This window comes from Desmodus rotundus, chromosome 10 (genome assembly GCF_022682495.2).
Source record: "Desmodus rotundus isolate HL8 chromosome 10, HLdesRot8A.1, whole genome shotgun sequence".
Lineage (NCBI taxonomy): Eukaryota > Metazoa > Chordata > Mammalia > Chiroptera > Phyllostomidae > Desmodus > Desmodus rotundus.
The window spans coordinates 11479174-11501690 of record NC_071396.1 but is presented as its reverse complement, the minus strand read 5'-3'; the positions used below and the strand labels follow the sequence as shown (position 1 = coordinate 11501690).

The window sequence follows — 22517 nt, the reverse complement described above, 5'->3', positions numbered from 1 at the left end:
TGATGACAGGTAATGAAGGCAGAGGGCTGGCCACGTATGGGGCAGGCTCTGCTGGTTCTCACTGTCATCCTGGGTGGTGTTCGCCACCCCTCTCTTACCACCTGCAGGGGTTCCCCCTGGGTGGGAAGGAGCAGGCAAGGTCAGCCAAGCCCAGGGGCCTTGAGAGCTCACCACATGGCTCCAGCAGGTCTGTGAGCAGGACGCTGCACCCCCTGCTCAGAGGCAGTGCCCTGTGTCCTCTGTGCAGACTGCCCCTGGACCATCCCAGATGGGGCAGGCCTGGTCTCCAGGCAGCCCTCAGAGCCCCTGGACCTGCCCCAGTCTGGCTCCAGGGGCAGCAGGGCAGAACCAGCCGTTCCTCGGGCGCTTTTATCCACCAGCCCCCACCCAGCCTGCTCACGTGCCTCCTGCCAAACTTGGGTCACCCCAGGAGGGAGCTGTGATGATCTCCCCACAGCATGACACTTCTTTTTTTCTCTGGCCTGGGGCTGCTGAGCAGGCAGACCCTCTGCCTGTGACCACAGAGCCACACACTCTGAGTGGAGATGGTCACTCGGCTCTCACTGTTGGCACCCAGGGTCTGTGGGCTTTGGAAAGTCCCACATTCTCCTGGTGCTGGGCTCCCCGCCCTACCCTGCATCCAGAGACCCCTAGAGCCCTCCGTGGCCTCCCCTCTGTCCACTGGTGCCCACTGGCTGTGCCTCCTGGGATCCCACTTTTCCTCACTACTCTCCTCCACCCCATTGTCCACTCCACCCAGACCCTCTAGTTTCCATGATGCACTCCTTCAGTGTCCACCCGTGGTCTTCTGCCACCTGGACCCACCTGACAGTCCACAGACCTGAGGGGACTCCAGCCCTGCCAAGGGTCTGTTACAAATCCATACTCTCGAATTTCGGCTTCTGCCTCCTCAGAGCGTCCCGACCCTCGGTGCCCACCCCCAGCCTCCTGCCTTCCCTGCCTTCGTCCTTGAGGAAATCCAAGTCCATGGAGCAGCTGCTTGCCCCAGGCCCTTCTCTGCTGGACCCCGACTTGGGGGCTCGGCGCCTCCACCCAATGAGGATGGAGAAAGGGTGAGGGGTGAGGAAGGTGCCACCAGGGTGAGAGATGCACGGAGTCTCACCCCAAGAGGCCACCATCCTCCAGGTCTCGGAACTCTGTGTTGGTCCAGGTGGAAAACTTCTCCAGAAGGTAGGCCGCCAGTCCCACGGGAGAGTCATTCAGGGCACAGCCTGGTGTGGAAAAAGCCACAGTGGCTCAGGCCCGTGACAGGGCACTCGTCACGAGGACTGAGGGGTGGTACAGGCCCCACAGAGTGGTCCCACAGCCAGGGAGCCCTTGGTGGGGCCCAGCTCTGCCCTGACACTTGGGGGGCTCCCACACCTCGCTTCCTTAACCTCTGACTCGAGATCCTCACGTCTGACGGAAGGGGTAGTGCTTCCCCACGGCCTCATGGGGGCCCATGCACTATGGGAAGCTTCCATCAAACAGGAGGGTCTTTGACTCTGGGTTTTGGGAGATCCAAATGAGACATATAGATGAGCGAGCACTGTTTCTAAAAGGTGGGGTTTTGGGGTTTATATGCTATGATTAGTGAAAAAATGAGAAGCAACCCAAAAGTCCAACATTAGGGATCAGTTACAAATAAATATTGGTCTACCCACAAGCTAAAATGCTGGGTGGGCATGAAAAATGCTGGGACGACAGTGTGAGTGAGTTTCTCAAACATGATATTAGACAGAAGAAGCCAGAGTTAAAACAGGTTCCTGCTCTAGACTTCCACTTCCTGTCTGTCTCCAGTCGGCAGGGTGGTAGCCTGGAGGGCTGGGGGAGACTGTTTCTGCAGAGGCGGCGGGGTGGGGGTGCTTTGGGGCTGGTGGGTCATACCCTGTTTCTGGTTCTATGGACAGGTTCCCCTTGTCAAAAGTCACCAGCTGAAATGTTAGCAAGTTTGTCCCAAGGCTGGGGACGAGGGAGGCGGGGCAGGATGAGAGGTGGCAGGTGACTGTTATTTCTGGTTTGTGCTTTTCACATCTTTCACTTTTTCGGGAGTGAGTGTGGAGCTATTTTTTTTTTTAACCATATGACATTTTATTTATTTTATTTTATTTTTAAAGATTTTATTTATTTATTTCTAGAGAGAGGGTAAGGTAGGGAGAGAGGAAGGGAGAGAAACATCAATGTGTAATTACCTCTCACGTGGCCCCCACTGGGGTCCTGGCCTGCAACCCAGGCATGTGCCCTGACTGGGAATCAAACCAGAGACCCTTTGGTTCGTAGCCTGCGCTCAATCCACTGAGCTACACCAGCCAGGGCTGACGTGCTATTTTTATCATGAGTTGCCTGAAGTGGTGGAGCATGGGCCTGTTGAAAAGCTGTGAGAGACTTTGAAATGAGCAAAGCTGTTCCTGGGTGCCTTCCGAGTAGGGTCCGGGGAGTTACCTCGTGGGCCCTTCCAGGGTCACCTGACTCTGTAGGGTCCTCTCTTCCCCTGTCTTAGAGCTACCTGGTAGCTGTGTAAACTGTAGAAGACAGATAGGTGTGCAAGTGATTTTGTTCACAGGGAAGCAAATGGAGGTTTAATTGATTACTGCTGTGGATTTGATGTTTTGCATCTATTAGTCCATTAATTTCAGTGTTCCTAATTGCCTTTGAACTGTTCTACTTTACATTCTATGGATTTCTTTATTACCATATTCTGCTGTGTATAATGCGCACCTACATTTTTGGCCCAAACTTTCAGGGGGAAAAAAAATCTTTCGTTTTAATTTTTTACTTCAATTTTTAATTTATTTATATTTAGATACTTGTTTTTGTATTATAAAGGAGTTTTAGCATTTATTTTTTAACATATTATGGTACAAGCAATTTTATGTAACAAATAATAGACACAAGAACAGATACAAGGAATTTTAGGCACGACCCATATATAATGTGCATCGTTATTTTCCCCTCAAAAATTTGGGCAAAAAGTGTGCATGATACACAGCAAAATAAACGGTAATAATGAATTAAGTAAACTCTTTTTGAGTTTACTTAATGGGTTCCTTTTATATTTGTATGATTTTATTTTTTAAATGTTTTTGTCTTTTTTTTTTTTTAAGTGACCCTTTGACAGGGCTCTGGTGGCAGAAACAGTTGCTGGGCTCTCCCTTGCTGTTATGGGGATACCTCCTGGGCCCTGGGGTGCCCCATCCTCTGCCCCCACAGTCCCAGAGGGACCAAGCCCCTAGGCTTCCTTCTACCCCCACCCTTCTCCATCGCTCAGGGTGGAGGGATCAGGGCTCAAAGCCACTAGGAGTATTAAATCCACAAATGGAATTGTTGGGAGTCTGATGACCACGTGTCAACTCACTTCTATGGAAAAATGCAGCGTAAGGGTCAAAGAGCTCTGAGGCCCTCGAAAGAGGTCATCGCCCTGTTCCTGGGGGTCAGTGAGGCCTCCCCTGGGTGGGACCCTTCCCGAGTGGAATGAATGTAAGCTGCCTCCCCTTGCCCCTGGTGGAGAAGGCCGCTGAGCTGGGCCGCCTCCCGCTCACTCACCCACGGTGTCCGGCTTGGTGCTCTGGATGTGCATGTACCCACTCTCCCTCATGATGCTGTACAAAATCTTCTCCTTCAAGGGGAACATCAGCTCCACGTCCCTCTCGGTGTAGCCAAAAAGCTTCTGGAAACGCGGCCCCAGGAAAAGGGTCAGGGTGTAGAAATTTCTTATGACGAAAGCCATGTTCAAGTGCAGGCCTTTCACGTGGCTGAGGGCAGAGAGAGGCCGGGTTAGACTCGGCTGCTACCAAGGGAAGGGGGGAGGGAAGACACACAGGAGGAGGAGGCCACCAGGGCCAGCCCCCTTCAGCATCTGCCCTTCTCAGGAGGTTATTCGAGGTGAAGTGGCAGGGGCAGGTTGTGAGAAAATACAGTTTCTAGAAAGTTCCAATCAGGTTGCTCAGGGTCTGGTCCATCAGAAAGTTTTATTCCTTGACCTCCCCCCTCCTCTAACTGGCCCAGAGTCACCAACCTTGTGTGACACCAAATGGAGGGAAGGTCCCCATCAAAGTGCCCCAGGCAGAGCTGAGTGCCAGGGAGCCCTCCCTCCTCTCCCTGGGGCTCACAAGCCTCCCAGCAAGGGGGTGCTCCAAGGCTCAGACACTAAGTCCAGGCAGAGCCCAGTGTGAATAGCTGTGCCACGCCACACGGACGTCCTACTTGCAGATGCTGTGCACACACCTGCACACACACACACACACACCTGGGAGTGGCCCTCACCTGGGCGCCAGCTGGGCCATGTTGGTGCAGATGAGGGACCCCCAGTCCCCGCCTTGAGTGTAGAATTCCTGGAAGCCCAGCCGCAGCATCAGCTTGTAAAAGATCCTGGCAGCGGCCACTGAATTGAAGCCTGGTTGTGAGGGGGATGAGAGCAGAGTCATGGTGAGGTCACTCCTTGGTCCTCCCATGTCCTATGAAAATGCTCACACCCCCTTGCCCCGGGCTAGGTAAGAGGAGCTCAGGTGGAGAGAAGGAATCGTGGGGCCCAAATGGGGTGCCCAGTGTCCACCTCGTGGACAGGGAGTGAGTGGACAGATGGGCTCTGGCCAGCCCAGGTGAGCTTCTGTGGGCCCACACAGTGTGTGGGGCTTGGCCAGCCTTGCTGGCCTGCAACAGTCCAGGGCCCAAAGGTGGACGTGCTGCGGAGTCGGGGAGCTCCTCGGGACATTCTAGTCCAGGCCCCCAAGCCAGCGCTGGACAGCCGTGACCTCGGTTCTGGGAGTCATGACTCTGCCCTGTCCCTGGCCCACCAGCCACTGTAGATACTGAGAAGACACGTGGGCCCACTGTGTGATGGAAACAGCCTCCTCGCTTCTCTGCCCTCCTTCCCTGCCTCTCAGGCTCTGAAGGAAGCTGTCCCCACTGACTCCCTGACTCATTCTCCCAGAAGGAAAGCCCTGTGGGCCAACCTGGCTGTACCAGGTGAGGAGGGGGTGGGTCCACGGCCGCCAGCAGCCTTCCTACCCTTCTTGGAGGCTGCTTCTGAGAAGCCGTAGCCAGGAATGGAAGGGCAGATGACTTCAAAAATGTGCTTGTCGCTCAAGCCATGGTTTTTGGGGTCAGTCAGGAGCGGGATGATTTTATAAAACTCGTAGAAGGAGCCAGGCCAGCCATGCACCATCAGCAAGGGCTTTGGGGTGCAGCCGGAGGGCAGCTGGGGGGGCTTCACATGGATGAAGTGGATGTCCAGCCCTGGGGAGACAGAACATTATCAGAATGGGGGATGAGGGGACAGCGCCCTGTAGCTGGGGAGACCGCAGTTGCGGGCCTCAGGGTATCCAGTGAGGCTCTGCCCCCTCCAGAGCTCAGACACTGGGTGCTGCCACCTCAGCCCCCGCTGCCATGGTGTCAGCCACAGTAACAACAGTAATAACCACCAACACTGGCCAGGCACTGACACTGCACCCCCGCTTCATGGGTGCCCTTGCTCAGCCTTCATGGCCACCCTGCAAGGGAGGTGCTTTCCTGCAGCCTGTTCACGCCGAAACGTGAGCTCTGTGAGGTCAAGGCCACGGCCGCTCCCACGCTATTGTCTTCCTAGGGCCCAGAACCATTCCTGGCACATGGCAGGGCTTAATAAACAAGCTTCTTTAATAATTTAAAAATCGGGGCAGGGGGAATCCCCATATGTGTAGCAATGGAGAATTAAATAGATTATAGTTTAACAGCATCCTGGAATACAGTCCAGCTGTCTAAAATGACGGGGTAGATGTGTATTTGTTTGGCGGACAACAGCACAGTACATGTCGCTCTGCGGTGAAAGCAAATTACTAAGACGTACCCATTGTCTGACCCAATTTTTGTGAACAGTCATAGGTATGCACATATTTCTACTGTGTGTATATGAATTTTAAAGCCTGGAAGGATAAATTACAAAAATGTGTAAAAAAAAATAATTCTCTCTGAGCAGGAGAGTTTCAGGGGCTTTCGTTTTCTTTTTTGTGTTACGTGTACTAATTTTTCTATGACGGACGTATATTACACATGTAACTTTTTCTGTAAGGGAAGAAGTTTTTTTAAGGTAGAGTGCGGGACACGTGGAGCGCCATCCTAGCCAGGGTAGGTGAATGGGTCCCAGGCTCCTCCAAGGTGGAGACTCTTGGAGGGCAGCTCTTGCCCAAGCCAAGGGCCCGGGTGGCCCTGGGAGGTCACGGCCAGCATGGGCAGGGCTGCTGTCACAGCTGGAACCCTCCACCACGAGGGCTGGAGTTGACAGCCCAGCCTAGCTAATTTCGGTCTGTTGTTAATTCATTATACCAATAACACACATTTATGGTAGAAAACAGAACCAGACAAATCAAAAGGTGAAAAAATAATCACGTGTCATCCCACTATCTGAAGAGAACATTGGGTTGTCTGTCAAAACTTTAAAAAAATAAATTTAATATTTTGGAACAATTTTAGATTTCTAGGAAAATAGTAAAGATAGCACAGGAAGTTCCCACACACCCAGCTTTCCTGCTATTAACATCTCATGTTAGTACCTATACCGACATGTGAATATCTGAAGTCCATACTTAAGTTTTTATTTTTATAATTTGATGGTATTAAGAACATTTGACCTAAGACTGACCCTCTTCACAAATTTTTAAGTGTGATATTATTCTCATCTATAGTCCTGACATCGTACAGAGGATCTCTGGGAACTGAAACTTTGTATCTATTAATCAGCAACTCCTCATTTCCCCCTCTCCCAGCCTGACGCTTTTAGATTCCTATATAAATGGAACCACACGGTATTTGTCCTCTGGGACTGGTTTAACACCCTCAGGGCTCACCCATGGTAGTGGCATATACATACAATGGGTATCACTCACATTTCCTTAGTTTTTACCTAATGTCCCTTTTCTGTTCCAGGATCCCATCCAGGGCACACAGTACATTTACCTGTCCTGTCTTCTTAGGCTCCTTTTCGCTGTGACAATTCAGACTTTTCAAAAATGCTTAGAGAACAGAACTTCCTTTTAACAAAAATAGAACCCTACATACATTCTATTTTGGAACCTTGTATTTTTTTCACTTAACAATATATCCTGGGCATCCTATGAGGTTGCTAAATTTACTCCCATTCTACAGTTTATTTTGGTAGCTAATCTTACCTCCTTGGGAGCACACTGTATGATGTGCGATGATTTTTAATTCAAGTTCTATCGCATTATCCTTTGGGCACAAAATTAGAAAACACACAAAACCCATGTATGCACCCTTGCTTGCGTGTGCATGGGCGCTCCCTGGAAGCAGATATGAGAGAAGCAGAAGCTGTCGCTGGGGAGGAAGCTGGGGGCTGGGGGGAGGGCTGAGAGGGAGACTCCTTTTCACCGTGTGTCCTGTACTCTTTGAATTTTAAATACTTGAATTTTTAAAATTAAGAAAAAACGCTAGAAGCCCCTTCCTCATCGTTTACCCTTGGAGGAGGAAACGTTCTCTTGGTTTCTCTGTCAATCAGTGGTACCCACAGGACGTTCCATGCCCAGGTGGCTGGGTTAGGAGCCAAGTGGGCTCAGAGGCAGCGCTGGGCCTGGTGAGGGGTAAGAGGGGACCATGGGCTGAGGTCACGGCCTGGGGCCTGAGCTGGAACAGGCTGGACATCTGGAGAGCCAGAACCTGGCCCTGATCCCCCATCTCCCTGTGACTGGGGCAGCTTGCTCCATCCTCCTGAGGGGACAGGCTGGACATCCCTGGAGGCCTCTGCAGAGACTGATCTGTGGCGGGGGGCCTGGCACTGGGGTTAGAACCAGAAGCCCACCCCAGACCAGGCAGAACAATTGAGGAGGCCAGTGGGGATGGAGACAGACCACTGGGGTGAGGGTCAGAGGTTGAACCTCAGGCAACCCAGAGCACAGGGGTTAGGGCAGGGGCTGGGGGGACCTCAAAAAGCTCCAAATGTGAGAAAGGAGGACAGCAGTGTTCAGAGGGTGAGGAAGGAGGCCTTCTTGGACCAACCCCAGGCTAGGGAGCCAGGGAGAGAGACGTGCTGAAGGCCTGCTGGTTCCCACGGTGGGAGGCAGCCAGCTCAGACTGTGAGGGCTGGGCAGGCAGCATGCGATCCTGGGCTCCAGCTGTTGCATTTGCTGCGATTTCATGTTATTTCTGCATTCTGATGAGGTTGTACTTTTAAATACACCTCAATGACCAATGACAGGATTCCGGGTCTCCCCAGCTTTGTCTAAGTCACAACCAGTGTCTAAAAAAGCTGTTCCCGTGACGCCTGTCCCCCTGCAGCCGGTGTTTTGGAAACATACCTTCAATCTTCGTCTTGAAGTGAGGGTATCTATTGAGAACCTCCACCTGCTTCCTCCAGTCAAATTCGTTCTGCCAGTAGGAGAGGATTTTCTTCAGATAGTTGGAGTTGAAGCCATAGTGGAAGCGGCTGTCCTCCAAGGGTGGGGTCAAACGGGCCTTCTTGAGCCTTTGGTGTAAATCCTGGAGCAAAATGCAGGACAGGGAGGAGAGAGGGGTGGGTGGGGCAGAGCACAGGGAGCCAAGTTTGCTTCCGGAAGACAGAGCAAACCCTGAGGCTGCCAGACACGGCCCTCCAGCCGAGGAGAAGCTGGAGAAGGCCATTGGTCTGCTGCCTGTAGCTCCGGGTGGTCAAGTTCATCCCAGGAGAAACCTCTGTGTTTTCGACGACAGTGGCTGCTCCCAAAGCACGTGTTCTTTAGTTCGTCTTCTGGTTTACTTCTCATGTTTCGGTTTTTAAATGTGTGAACAATATACGTCTCTAATTTATCTACGCTTCTATGTACAGGAGATGACAAACCTTTATGAGAAGGGGCCACATAGCCAATATTTTAGGCTTTTTGAGCTGCGACTACTGCACTCTGTCCCTGGGGCGAGGACACAGCCACGGACAGACAGCACATGGGTGATGGTCGTGTCCCAGCAACCCTTTACTTGTGGATGCTGACACCGAATGTCATATAATTTTCACGTCATGAAACAGTCTTCTCCTTTTGTTTTTTTCCAACCATTTAAAGATATAAAAGCTATTCTTACCACAGGGACTGTATGAAAACAGGTGGCAGGATGGATTTGTCCCATGAGGTGTGGTTTGCCAACTCTGATATTCAGCATCGAACAATATATTATACCTTAGTTAGGATACAAATTACAGACCAGAGAGAGGGCACAAGTCCAAGGGGCGTCCATCGGGCCGAGAGACCAGCCCTAGCTGGAGAAAGGTCAGGTTAGCTCATGGATCCTTCAGAGAGTCCCCCCAAGCATCTGAGTCACCCCCAAACATACTTTGGAGATGAGGCTCTGAGTCTCAGAACCCACTAAAGGAGCGTCGTCAGGGCTCAGCCTGAGTCCTACATAGCGAGGCCTTATTAAGTCCCGCCAAGGGAGCCGCATCTGCTTTCTCTTCAGTGCAGCCCAGTTCTGCTTTTCAGTAATCCCTTCTTTCCAGAATTCTCAGGACATTTTTCTGGGCACTTCTTACAGCAGTTATCCTAGTTAGTCTGTTAGTTAACATTTCTCTGTGCACGTTTCTTTTCCCAACTACTGAACTCTGAGCTACATGAGGGAAGAAGCTCTGTCTTTCAAGCACCCGGCAGAGCATCTGTACACAGCAGGCTCTCCATACCCATGGAAGGAAAGCAAGAATGGGTGGGGACACCCCAGGCCCCACCCACCCTCCTGGCACAGCTGAAGATCAGCTCCACACACCCCACCCCCCATCCTCCCTGTGTGCAGGAACACACACTCAGTCTTTGGAGTCTGACAGATCTGAAGCCACATCTGCCTGATGATCTGCATCACCTCGGATGTATTGCTTTACCTCTCTGAGCTTCAGTTTCTGCATCTGTGAGATGAGAGCAATAGACCTGACCCTGCAGGATTACTGCAGGGCCTGAACAGGACCGCGAATGGCTGACATGAAGTAGGTGCTTAACCCAGGCTGGCCCCGCTGCAGGTTCTCTGCGCTTCAGCATTTTCTGTCACCATGATCTGCGATCTGCTTGTCACTAAGATCTCCGTCTGGGACCTGATGACAACCCACTCACTTTCTCCTATACGCTTAGTCCCCAGGTTTCAGATGGGGCACAAAGGAGGCAAAACTGCTGCTTTCTGTGACCTTCAATGCACGAAACTGGGGCCAGCCGGCACCCCCTCTCCCACCTGAGCACTCCCAAGGAGGGGCCATTTCCCAAGCTCCGACCCCTCCCCAGTCCCAGCCTAAGGCCTGCCCCCAATCTCAGGGAAGCCACAGAAGGGGCTCCCTGCCTCCCCGCTGCTCAGCCCTGCTGGGAAAGAGGGGCCTTACATCGATCTCCTCATCCGATGTTTCCACCTTGAAAGGGCGAATGCGCTCATCCTCGGTGGGGGGCCTCGGCCCAGGCCCCCACCACCCATCTCCAAGTGGCAGCGTTTCCTCTTTGTCCCAGGAGACGAACCAGTAGACGATGAGGCCCAGCACAACGGAAAGGAGAACTTCCAGCCACATGGCTCCTGCAGAGGGGGGACAAGTCCGTTAGCCACAGTACCACCCAGCCAGGAGTTGCTATACTCCTAACTTCTCCCACCCAACCCCTGACTTTATGTACTTCTGACCTAAAAAAAAGTGATACTAGTATAGAAAAATTGGGAAAACAACAGAAAAAGAGACAAGAATGACCCATAATCCTTCTGAGCTATAAAATTCATTTCTCATATTGAGAAAATATGAACCCAAGTTGGCTCTTACCCAGCCCTAGATGGTGGGGGCTGCATTTCTGAGGCTCCTTTTCTCTGAGGGCCCTTCTGCTCCAGAAGCTTCTCTCCACCCTGTGACTTCCTCCCCCATGGGAGGGGCAGCGATTTCTCTGAGTGGTGAACTCAGGAGAAGGAATGGAGCTGGGCTCAGCCCCTTGCTGTGTCTCTCTCAGAGGGTCCTGTCCATGGGATGTGTGTAAAGGGCAAGGGGGGAGGTCTGTAGTGCTGCAAGGTTAAGTTCAACTAGGGGGTGGGAGGGAGAGTGTTAGGTAGCCCAAACATCTCAGCTGGTTTTTAACAACTTTATTGGGATATAATTCAAATGACCTATAATCCACCCATTTAAAGTGTACAATCCAATGCTTTTTTAGTCTATTACAGGTTTGTGTGACCATAAGCACAATTTTAGGACACTTTCGTCACCACAAAGAGAGACCCTGTACCCTTTAGCTATCACCCCCTGAACGCCCCCCACCTGGGCCCTAAGCAACCACTGATTTACTTTCTGTCTATAGATTTGTCTGTTACATTTCTTCTTCTTCTTTTTTAAAAATCCTCAGCTGTGGGTATGTTTTTTATTGATTTTAGAGAGAAAGGAAGGGACAGAGCAAGGAAGAGAGAAACATCAATGTGAGAGAGAAACATTGATTGATTGCCTCCTGTACGCACCCCGAGCAGGGGTTGAATCCTCAACCCAAGTATGTGCCTTGACAGGGAATTGAACCCACGACCTCTTGGTGTACAGGATGATGCTTCAACCAGCTGAGTCACCCGGCCAGAGTACATTTCATATCAATGTTTTTACTCCCATTCGTCTGACTCCCATGTCTTTTTTCTCAGAAGGGAAGAAAGAAGAACTTATTCCCTGCACACCAGTACCAGAAAGACACGGGCCATGGTTGCTGCCTCCTGGCTCCTCATCTTCCACAGTCCCAGGGAAGTAACCCGCTGAAGGTTCAAGTTCAGAAAAATGTGCACGAACATGGACAGGGTCCCCAGGCCAGAGCCAGAGGAGGTGCTGCTGGACGATCGGAGGAGAAAGCACCCTGTCTCAGACTAGGCCTCAGCACACCTACCCCCACCTTTACCTGACTATCCTGGAAACCCTAGGAAGGGAGCACCTTGCGGGGAAACCCACCCTGGCGTGCCCTCAATTCCCCCCAGGACCCTGGTGGGGGCTTGCTGAGGCCCTGAAGTTTGCTTCTGCCAGGAGCTGCCTCTCTAAACTGAGCATTAGGCCACCGGAAGCTGTTCCTTGAAACACTCATCTACAGTGGTAGAGAAACGGAGCTTCCTGACAGGGAACCATTGGGGTTGGATGCCTTCCCCTTCCTGCACCACAGTGGAAATCTACCGCCCTCTTTCTGTCCATGACCCCGCTGACCTCCCAGACCCCACACTAAGTCCCTGGAGCCACCTCTGATTCTTTTCCCACACCCCCCATCACCAAGTCCTGATGCCACTCAGATCCAGCCCCTCCTCTGAACCAGAGCCCTTGTCACCCACACTTAGATGACTGTGACCGCTTCCCAACCTCATCTCTCTGGCCATTGGTATACTTCTTAGAATCCAGGGTGACATTCTTGTTAGGAACCATACCCAGTGCGTCCACCATTAAGCGTCCATCTCCCCCTTTGGGTTACTACTTGGCTCACGGAGTGCTTCAAAGCCACAGATCTCAGGTTACAAAGCAGACTTTACTACAGTGGGCTGATGTGGCATCCAGTAACAGCCCTTTGTTTAATAGAGTGTTACATTCACACGAAGTAAGGTGCTCTACCTTAGCCCATTGTAACAGGCGTGGACCATCGCCGGCGGGGTTTCAAGGGGTCTGATGAACCAGGGTCCTTGCAAAGCCACCCAGGAAGGAACTAAATTTCATCAAGACTTTTCCTTTTTCATGTATTTAAGGCAAATATAGGGCAGGCAAGAGTTTTGCCCCAAATCACACCGCAATTGTGAAGATTAGAATTTGTAGCCAAAGCATTCATTCCCTGTCGCCAAGCAGGTTGCACGCCCCCTCCTCCTCCTGTGTCTCCTCCGCCTCGTTTTTAGCCACGACTGCTCGGGACCCGCGGCCTTCTGCCCCAGCGTTCCTCCCAGGCCTGCACATCTTTTCCAAAAAATGGAATGGTGATAAACAAGAACTTCCCCTTCCTGGCCAGTTAGAGCAGACGTTCGTTTAATGGGTAAGGAGGTGGTGGGTAAGCAAGCCCCGAGAAGAGGCGGGGCCTTGGAATCCGACCAATCAGAGCTCGGCCGCTCAGTTAACTCCGCCCTCGCGCTCCCCACGCCTGGAATGAGAACTGAGCGGCGCAGCGTCAGGGGTCTGCAGGGTCCAGGGTGCTGCGGCTGCGCTCAGGGCCCCGGAACTCCCAGCTAGGGCTGCTGCTTTACTTAGAGTATGACAAGCGAAGGTTTAAGGCTCAGGAGAGAAGGTACCGCCCTGCCTGCCCACTCCCTGCACAAAGCAGGTGAGTGTGCTGGGCCAGCTCGTGGCTCTCTCCCCAGCGTGGGCTCCTTGGGGTTGGGCTGGTGGAAGCAACATCGCTCACAGTGGGGAGAAGGGAATGTTCACCGGGAAACCCAAGGCCATCTGGACTCTGGTAGCAACAGTCTGGTTTGGGGATGGGGGGTACTAGGCAGGTGACAGAGCCCTTCCCTCCCAAGGCCCCTCTCAGCCACTTGGCACCTAAGGAGGAAGAGGGCTCAATCAGCCCAACCTCCAGGGGGCAGACCAGTTGCTTGGTTGGAGCCAATGACCACTCAAGCTAGAAAGGAGCTCAGCAACTTTGAGTCCAACCCCTTCACTTCACAGCTGAGTCAGGGGGTGGGGGGAGGAAGCCTCCCGCCCCCAGTTGCGACAAATCTGGAATAAAGGGAGAAAAGAGTCACTGCCCTCCCTGCCCTCTATCGCCTCTAGGACACGGTTTCTCAACCTCAGCACAACTGGTATTTTAAACCAGGTAATTCTTTACTCTGAGGGCTGTCCTGTGCATTGTAGGTGTTTAACAGCATCCCTGGCCTCTACCCACTAGAAACCAATAAGTATCCCCCTTCGCCCAGTTGTGAAAAGCAAAACAGCAGGAAAATGTCTCCAGACGCTGCCGAGTGTCCCCAGGGGAGGGCGGCTGCCCTCAGGGGAGGACCCATGCTGTAGATCAGTGATTCATCTTTAGAATGTGTTAGAATCACCTGGGGAGCTTGTTAAATCGAATTTCTGATTCAAGGGGCCTGGGTTAGGGGCGGGGAATTTGCATATCTAACAGGTTCTCAGGTGATGCTGCTGCTGCCAGGCTGGGGACCATACTTGGAGAACTGCACTGTAAACTCTAAGAAGGCCTGTCCATCTCTCTTGCTCTCCAAGGTATCCCAGCGAGCACTGAGCCCAGTTCTGGCAGATGCAGGGAGCCCACCAAGAGTTGTTGAATGAACACTTGGGCCTGAGGTGGGAGGAACCCTGGCTCTTCTCCAGGATCAAGAAGAGAGGCAAAGAGAAAACCCATCTCCAAGGTAACAGGTGAACAGAGAACCCCAGACTCTCTCTCGGCCTGCAGATTGGTGAGTTGGTCCCACAATGGGAGACTGGATACCCAAGCTGCCCTTCTGGTTACAGTCCTCTGGGGAAGGTGGACTTGTGGACTGTGCATCATGGTGTCTTTGAATATATACCCAGAAGTGGAATCACTGGGTCATAAGGCAGTTCCATTTTCAATTTTTTGAGAAATGTTCATACTATTTTCCATTGTGGCTGTACCAATCTGCATTCCCACCAACAGCGCATGAGAGTTCCCTTTTCTCCACATCCTCGCCAGCACTTGCTGTTTGTGGATTTATTGATGATAGTCATTCTGACAGGTGTGAGGTGACATCCCATTGTGATTTTAATTTGCATTTCTCTGATGATTAGTGATACTGAGCATCTTTTCATAGGTGTATTGGCCATCTGTATGTCCTCTTTGAAGAAGTAAGTGGCTATTTAGGTACTCTGCCCCTTTTGTTAATTGGATTTTTTGGTGTTGAGTTGTATGAGTTCTTTATAAATTTTAGATATTAACCCCTTATCGATGCATCATTGGTGAACAACTTCTTCCATCCAGTAGGTTGTCTTTTCATTTTGTTGATGGTTTCCTTTGCTGTGCAAAAACTCTTTAGGTCGATGTAGTGCCATTTATTTATTTATTTTTATTTTGTTTCCCTTGCTGGAGGCGATATAGCAGAAAAAATATTGCTAAGAGAAATGTCAAAGATTTTACTGCCTGTTTTCTTGTAGTAGTTTAATGGTTTCAAGTCTTATGTTTAAGTCTTTAATTCATTTTGAGTTTATTCTTCCATGTGGTATAAGAAGGTGATTTAGTTTCCTTTTTTTACATGTATCTGTCCAATATTCCAAACGCCATTTATTGAATGCTGTCTTTACTCCATTATATGTTCTATCCCCTTTGTCATAGCTTAATTGACCATATAGGTGTGGGTTTATTTCTGGGCTCTCTATTGCATTGATCTGTTTTTTTAATAGTTTATATTTATTATACTTTTCAAAGACCATTTATCCCCCTTACACCCTCTTCTACCCCACACTCACCCCTGTCCTCCCTGTAATCACCACACTGTTGTCTGTGTCTGTCTGTCTGTTTTTATGCCAGCACCATGCTGTTTTGATTACTATGGCCTTGTAGTATAGTTTGATACCAGGTATGTGATACCTCCAGGTTTGTTCTTCTTTCTCAAGATTGCTGTGTCCATTCAAGATCTTTTGTGGCTCCATATAAATTTTTGGATTATTTGTCCTAGTTCCATGAAAATGCCATAGGTATTTTGATAGGAATTGTATTGAATCTATAAATTGCTTTGGGTGGTATGGTCATTTTAATGTTAATTCTTCCTATCTATGAACATGGTATATACTTCCATTTATTTGTATCATCTTCAATTTCTTTCTTCAGTGTGTTGTAATTTTCCAAGTACAGGTCTTTCACCTCCTTGGCTAAATTTATTCCTGGGTATTTTATCTTTTTTTTTTTTTTTTTTTTTTGGGTGCAATCGCAAATGGAATGTTTTCTCAGTTTCCCTTTCTGATAGTCCATTATTGATGTATAAAAATGCAACCAGTTTCTGAATATATATTTTGTATCCTGCTACTCTACTGATTTCATTTATCAGTTCTAGTAGTTTTTTTGTGGAATCCTTGGGGTTCTCTACATACAGTATCATGTCATCTACAAATGATAGCAGTTTTACTTCTTCCTTTCCAATTTCTTTTTCTTCTTCTTGTCTCATTGCTATGGCTAGGACTTCCACTACTATGTTGAATAAGAGTGGTGAAAGTGGACAACGCTGTCTTGTTCCTGACCCGTCCCACACACACCCAGGCCCAGCAGAGGCAGCCACAAACTGGATTGCTTTGTAGCTCCTAACAGGTAGCTCAGGGCTGGTCACAGTTAGTGTCTGACATTGACCTGCACTGGAGCTCCTCCCAAAAGGCCCCAAACCAAATTACACCTGGTACTGGGCACCAGACTCTGCTGGGGACAATTATGCTCTGTATGGTCAGCCTCCACAGAGCAGCTTGAACACTGTGGTCAGGGTCAATTATAATTAGCCAGCCTGAGGGTCAACCCTTGCCACCCACAGATGGGCCAACAGCAATCAAGACTCAACTACAACTGAACTCAGTGAAAAACTTCAACAAAGAGATAGTGAACATAAAAAAGGACATAGAAACCAATGGAAACCAATGGTTTCTATGGTTTCCACTATAGAAACCAACAAGAAAGAACCAATCAGATGTGAAGAATACAATATCTGAAATGAAGAATACACTAGAAGAAATCAAAAGCAGATTAGATGAAACAGAGGATCAAACCAGCAATTTGGGAGACAAAGTAGAAAAACATCACCCAATCAAAGCAGCAAAAAAGAAAAAATAATTTTTAAAATGAGGATGGTTTAAGGGACCTCTAAAACAACATGAAGTGTAACAACATCTACATCATAGGGATACAAGAAGGAGAAGAGAGAGAGAGGGAGAGAGCGAGCAAGGGATTGAGAACCTGTTTGAAGAAATAATGACTGAAATTCCCCAGTGATTACAATATACAGAAAGGGGACAGATAGGCCTGTGTGCAGCCTAGAAAAGAGAGACATGGAGAATAAGGCTGGGGCAGGTGCGCTGACGCAGCTCAGAGGTGTGCTGAGCAGTCTCTGCAAGGATGCTCTGTGACGAGCCCAGGTGGCCCCGGCTGACAGGCCTCCCCACTGCCTGTATGCTGCCTCTCAACTGTGGCAACCCACCTGGGCTCTGATCAATGAGACCTACTGATTCAGAAGTCAGCCACAAGCAGATGTAACCGATGGGTCACCTGGGGACATGTTATCTATTGCCCAGTCCACCATATATCAAGTCTTATGCAAATACCTTGTGAGTTTGGGGAAGCAGCATGGTCCACCTGGGTGTTATCTTCTAAGGAGCCAGCCTGTCTTACATGTACCACCCCCATTCCATGCGATACCCCCTCCCCAAACAGCAAGTCTGACTACCTTTGACTTTAAAACTGGACTACCTTGGACTTTACACTGAAGGAGCATCTAGCTTGCTTCCTTGTTCAAGTAGTTCAAATCCCAGCTCTACCATTTACTAGTTGGGGGGCTTTGGGCAAGTCACCAAGTCACTGAGCATCTATGACCTTGCCTGTAAAATGGGGATAATAATGCCAACCTCACAGGCTGTTCATGAAGATTGCCTGGTTCAAAGCTCCACCAAATCCCTTATTGCTGTGTGGGATGTCTCTGTGCTGGAAGAGACCCCAGAGAGACTCTGTCCCTATTAGGCTATGTACCCCATGCCCCACAGCCCCGTTACAGTTTTTGCGTATGGGCAGGCTGGGAGTAACGGTGTTGTCCGCACGGTGTGGACACCTAGGGTCTGGGGCACCTGCTGTCCGTCACAGGTGTCCTCACTCAGGACTGATGGGAGGATGAAGGACAGCATAGGCCATGCATGTCTTTGGCCACCAGCCCTTTCCCTGACATGTCCCTGGGGGTAGGCTCAGCTCTTCTTTTCTATCTGCCCATAGAAATTATATTCTCAGCATTAGGGGCAGAATTTTGTCTGCTAAGCCTCCACCTTTCTAGGGAGAGCTATATTTACCTCTTCCATGTGGTCAGTTCTTGCTGGGGTAGTAAACAATTCTAATCACTTCAATATATCACCATTTAGGAGACACTATGAAAAACCCACAAAAATTGTTAATACAGTTCAAATTGAGAGTGCCTGCTTTGTTACACTAGCACCCGAAATTAAAGCTTAATGGATCCACCCCCAAAGTTCCAGAAGCAGTTTATCCAGTTGGATTGTTGTTTTGGTTTTTAGTGTACTTTTCCAGAATAGTGACAAAATACTTTGCTGAGGGAGGCTGGGTGCTGGAGGAGGGAAGCCTTTCTGAATGAAAGCATTTTTTCCCTCTTGGAGCCACAGTACCCTTCCTTTAAAAAAAAAAAAAAAAAAAAAAGATTAGCTTGTCTAGTAAGGAAAGTGTGGTTTTTGTTGCAAAACAGCCTATTTTTTTAAAAAACACACTGACTGGAGAACAGTGGTCATTGACTTGTAGGAGGCTGAGCTTATAGGGACACATGATGAGCAGTAATTGACTACTCAGGTAAGAAATGAGATTATATACAGTTTAATTCCCCCAGTTCTATAGTGAGGTCAAGTTCTGGCATGCGTTTATAAAACATGGGAAAACAGTCAGGAATGAGTTCAAGTGGAAAAGCTGGTTGAGCAACGTGCTAGCCATTACCCTTAAGAGGCTGACTACACGTAAACTATTTGTAAGTGACAAATGGTGCAAGTGAAGCAATTTATTAGTTTACTTTTGTCTCTCTGGGTCCCACAAAGGACAATTTTAAATATAGGAGTTCAAATGAGGTAGGTGCTTTGTTCTCTGGCACTGTTAAAAAGCATATCAGTTTCATCATTGAACATGGTAACTTGTTATGCTTCAGGCAGAACTACAAGTTTTCAAACACAGGATTCATTTAAGCTCAAGTGAACTCTTTTTCTGTAACCTGAATGTGGTCTTTAAAGTGTCAAGAAGTCATTTGTTTTTTAAAGTAAATAAGAGATTTGGATCTGTGCCTTGGAAAAAAGCGAGTATAAATTTGGTTTTGGACCAGAGGGTGGTTCAGCAAATATTGTGCGTGACTGTGGCTGGGGTCCTTGCAGACACAGGGAGGAAGACACAGCCTTGTACCTGCAGGAGTTTGTGCTCTAGTAGGATGAACAGATGAACAAATACTATCCTTCTGGTGATTGATAAAATACTTGTACAGTTGCGTGCTGCATAATGATGTTTTGGTCAACGAAGGACCACATAAATGACAGTGATCCCATACGATTATAATGTAGCTGAAAAATTTCTATCCCCTAGTGTCCTCATAGTGCAACCCATGGCTCACGTGTTAGTGGTGATGCTGGTGTAAACAATTCTACTGCTCTGCCCGTGGTATAACAATATGGCACGTACAATTATGTATGGTACATAATACTTGATAACAAATGACCACATTACTAGTTTATGTGTTCCCTATACTATACTTTTTACCATTATTTTACAGTGTACTCTTTATAAAAAATGTTTGCTGTAACACAGTGTGCTGCGAGCGCCAGCAGCAGCCTCGTACGTCTCGTCACCTTACCTTGTGTTTACTGCACTTCCTGATTGCGTAATTTTCTGTGCTTGATTTCATGTTCTGTTGGTTTGTACAGTCACATGCCTGCTGCCTAGGCTATCCCCTCTAGGTTTGTGTAAGTACACTCTGCGGTGCTTGTACAACGATGAAATCACCTGGCAACTCGTTTCTCTGCACTGTTGAGGGGCACATGGTGTACATGGAAGAGAAGTGTGCAAAAGCAGGAGTAGTTAAGTAGGCCACAGCGGTTTCCCAGAGGAGAGGGTCACTGAGTGGGGTTTTTAAGAACAAATAGGAGTTTACCAAGCAGAATTGAATGGTGGGCAAAGACTGCATGTGCAAAGGTAGGAAGAGAGAGAGAGAGAGAGAGTGCGTGGTATAAGGGAAGAACCGCAAGAACCCATATCTGTGTTCGGTGTCAGAGTTGACAGTGCTGACCTTTGAGGAGGGCAGCTGTTTCCGGATTCATTTCTGAATTAGTTGAAAGGAGTCCCCTTCCCTTATGTATTTTATAAATTATCACTCCATCATGATGGAGCTGAACCAGGAGCTTTAACTTAGAATTGTGTTTGCAGTTCAGATCATCTGTACATGCCAAGAGAGGAGTGAGTAAAGTCAGGAAATATACTTGGTGATGTGAGGATTTCATGGCTGCGCGAGGAGAAGAACTGGATGGCGGATTGCACAAGTCCACACTCTACCCCAGCCCTTACTGAGCTGACCGCTCCAGCACACATTCCAACAGACTGAGTTAGCACGGCAGACGGTCGGCTGTGTTTTCCTCTTTTCTCTTAGCAATGGAATTTTTTAGTTAGAGAAGCCCAGCTAAACACTACATTTCTTTGTCTTCCTTGCAGCTCAGTATGACAAAGTGATTCAGTGATGACAAAGAGCTGTATGTGTACTTGAGGCAGTGCCCAGGAATTATCTTTGTGTAAATTAGGAAAAACAGCCATTTCTCAACAGACTATCCAAAAATTCACCTAATATGCTGCCTTCGTTACAAGACACCTCCTTGCCAGCTGTTAGGAAGTAGCTGTAAATAAAAACAGAATGATGTTGACGATGTGGATGGTGATGGTGGAGAAAATAAAATGGAATAAACTTTGCTAAGAGAGTCACTTAAAGTGGAGTCAGGAGGTCACTGAGGAAATGGGGCCTGTGCACGTCCAGTTCCTGGAACTATTGTTACGTTCTGACCTATGGATAAGCTCAGCTCAAGGCTGGACAGCATACGTCCTGGAACCATGATTGCTCCAGGGACAAGTATGGTCTTGACTTCCTCCTCATCACGGTCTCCAGACCGTCTGCATTCTTCACCTTGAAAGGAATCCATCCATGTCCACAACCAGCATCCTCCATTTACACAGTGGGCCTAACCACTCCCAGCTGACCTAGCCAACGTCCTTCATTTTCATGGAGGACCGAAATGAGAACAGCTCTTGGGATTTTGCCCTTTATAAACCCTTTCTTTGTTTCCTTTGGAGCACAATTTAGGTTGTTCCATAAATCTGTGCCCTGGATTGCAGTTCCTCCTTTGCTCCGATAAACACCTTATGTCCTTTATTACAGCCTATGCTTTCATTTGTTAAGTTGGTGATGGCATCCTCTAACGTTGTTCAGTGCGCAACCTGCACAGCAGTATGAGGGCCCTGCACGTGTGTGGAAGACTATGTAAAGAATGCTGACTCAGCTGGGAAGCAGGCACCTTTTGCCCTTCCCCTTCCCTGTCCTGCTTTCCCCTTCCTCATCCTGCTTTCTGGGATGTAGACATGATGGCTGGACTCTGGTAGCCACTTTGGACCATGGAGTGATGTCGAGGATAGAAGTCATTGCTAAAATGATGATGGAGAAAGACAGAAGGAGCTTGGGTTCACCCTGGAGCCACCAGCCCAGGCCTGGACTATTCAAACTCTCTTTGCATGACAAAAATAAACTTCTATATTATTTAAGCCACTATTGCTTTGAGTTTTCTGTTCTATAAAGCCTAGCATAACCCTAACTAATTGAGAAAGTCAGGGGGAAAAGAGAATATAGCAAGGCCCCCAGTGGACCACTTCTCAAGAACAAATGCTTGGTCTTTAACGTTTTCAGTGTCACATTAATGTTCCATCTCTGAGACATTTTATGATAAATACACACATTCTTACTGAGGACAGAAGAGTGTGGTTCCACTTGGCTGCAAATATTCAGACCTGGATGAAAAGCAATTTTGTAATACCCATCAAAATGTAAAATACAGATGGCCTTCGATGCAATTCTAGTTCTAGGAATTTCTGTCCTTAAAATACTGAATTTACATTTACATAAAATATTATGGGGATAAGAATATTCACCGCTTTTTTTTCTTTTGTAAAAGCAGAAGATTCAGAACAACCCATGTGCTCACCAACGGGAGACTGGGGAAATAAGCGGTGGCGTAGTCCTACAGGGAATACTACGCAGAAGGTGAAAACAGGGGCAAATCTAAATGCCGATATGGACAAATCTCTAGGAGGCATAGTTAAGTGAAAACAGCGGCGTGCAGAGAAATGTGCAGGATTAATGGGCACCAGAGGACCCACGTCCCTGGGGAAGGCTGTCCCTGCAGTTCCCCCAGACACTCAAAACAGTGATCACTGCAAGGAAGGAATAAGCTTTTGCACTTAAAAAAAAAAAATCACTTCTACCAAGTGCATGTACTGTCAACTCAAAAACAGAATAATTACGCAATTGTAAAATATGCAAAACCACAATGGTGACAGACCCTGGGATCCCACATCAGTGGTGACTCAGCCACCCTCACAGCCCCTGAGCTGCACAGAACACACTTGAGCAGCTGCGGCTGGGATGCCTTCTGCGTGACTTTCCAGTGGCCATGATCTTCTAGTGGCCAAGAAGCACTTGGGACAAAGGTTAATGTGGAAACGTGGACATCTGAGGGCCAGAGGCCTGGCGGCAGTGTGACAGTGGGTAAACAAAGCTGGCGAGGCTGCCAGAGCAACGGGAACTGCCAGAGAACCCGTGTCCAAATGGGGCCACTCTTTCTGTGAAAGTGGCTCCCACTGCTACCTCTGTACAAGTGACAGCCATGCGTGTCTCTAACCCAG

General features: G+C 48.8%; 1 protein-coding gene and 1 long non-coding RNA gene across 5 annotated transcripts in view; one reads left to right on the top strand and one right to left on the bottom strand.

The window, feature by feature from the left end:
- Positions 1–22517, bottom strand: part of EPHX1 (epoxide hydrolase 1) — a 30892-nt gene that overhangs the window by 1320 nt on the left and 7055 nt on the right. For all 3 annotated transcript variants that reach the window (XM_053912632.2, XM_024576162.3, XM_045184423.3), the window contains 6 exons: positions 10310–10494; positions 8286–8466; positions 5008–5235; positions 4264–4393; positions 3544–3752; positions 1124–1232 (listed from right to left, as the gene is read on the bottom strand). In XM_053912632.2, the coding sequence (XP_053768607.1) occupies positions 1124–1232; positions 3544–3752; positions 4264–4393; positions 5008–5235; positions 8286–8466; positions 10310–10489 (1037 nt within the window). In that variant the 5' untranslated portion in view covers positions 10490–10494. The remainder of the gene's footprint in view (positions 1–1123; positions 1233–3543; positions 3753–4263; positions 4394–5007; positions 5236–8285; positions 8467–10309; positions 10495–22517) is intronic.
- On the top strand, positions 12419–21380 carry LOC123478226 (uncharacterized). Of its 2 annotated transcripts, none has more exons than XR_011650512.1 (3): positions 12419–13211; positions 14105–14298; positions 20009–21380. It is a non-coding gene; the product is annotated as an uncharacterized lncRNA (long non-coding RNA). The 2 variants fall into 2 exon arrangements; XR_006653382.3 differs by having other exon boundaries at positions 12420–13211; positions 20004–21380.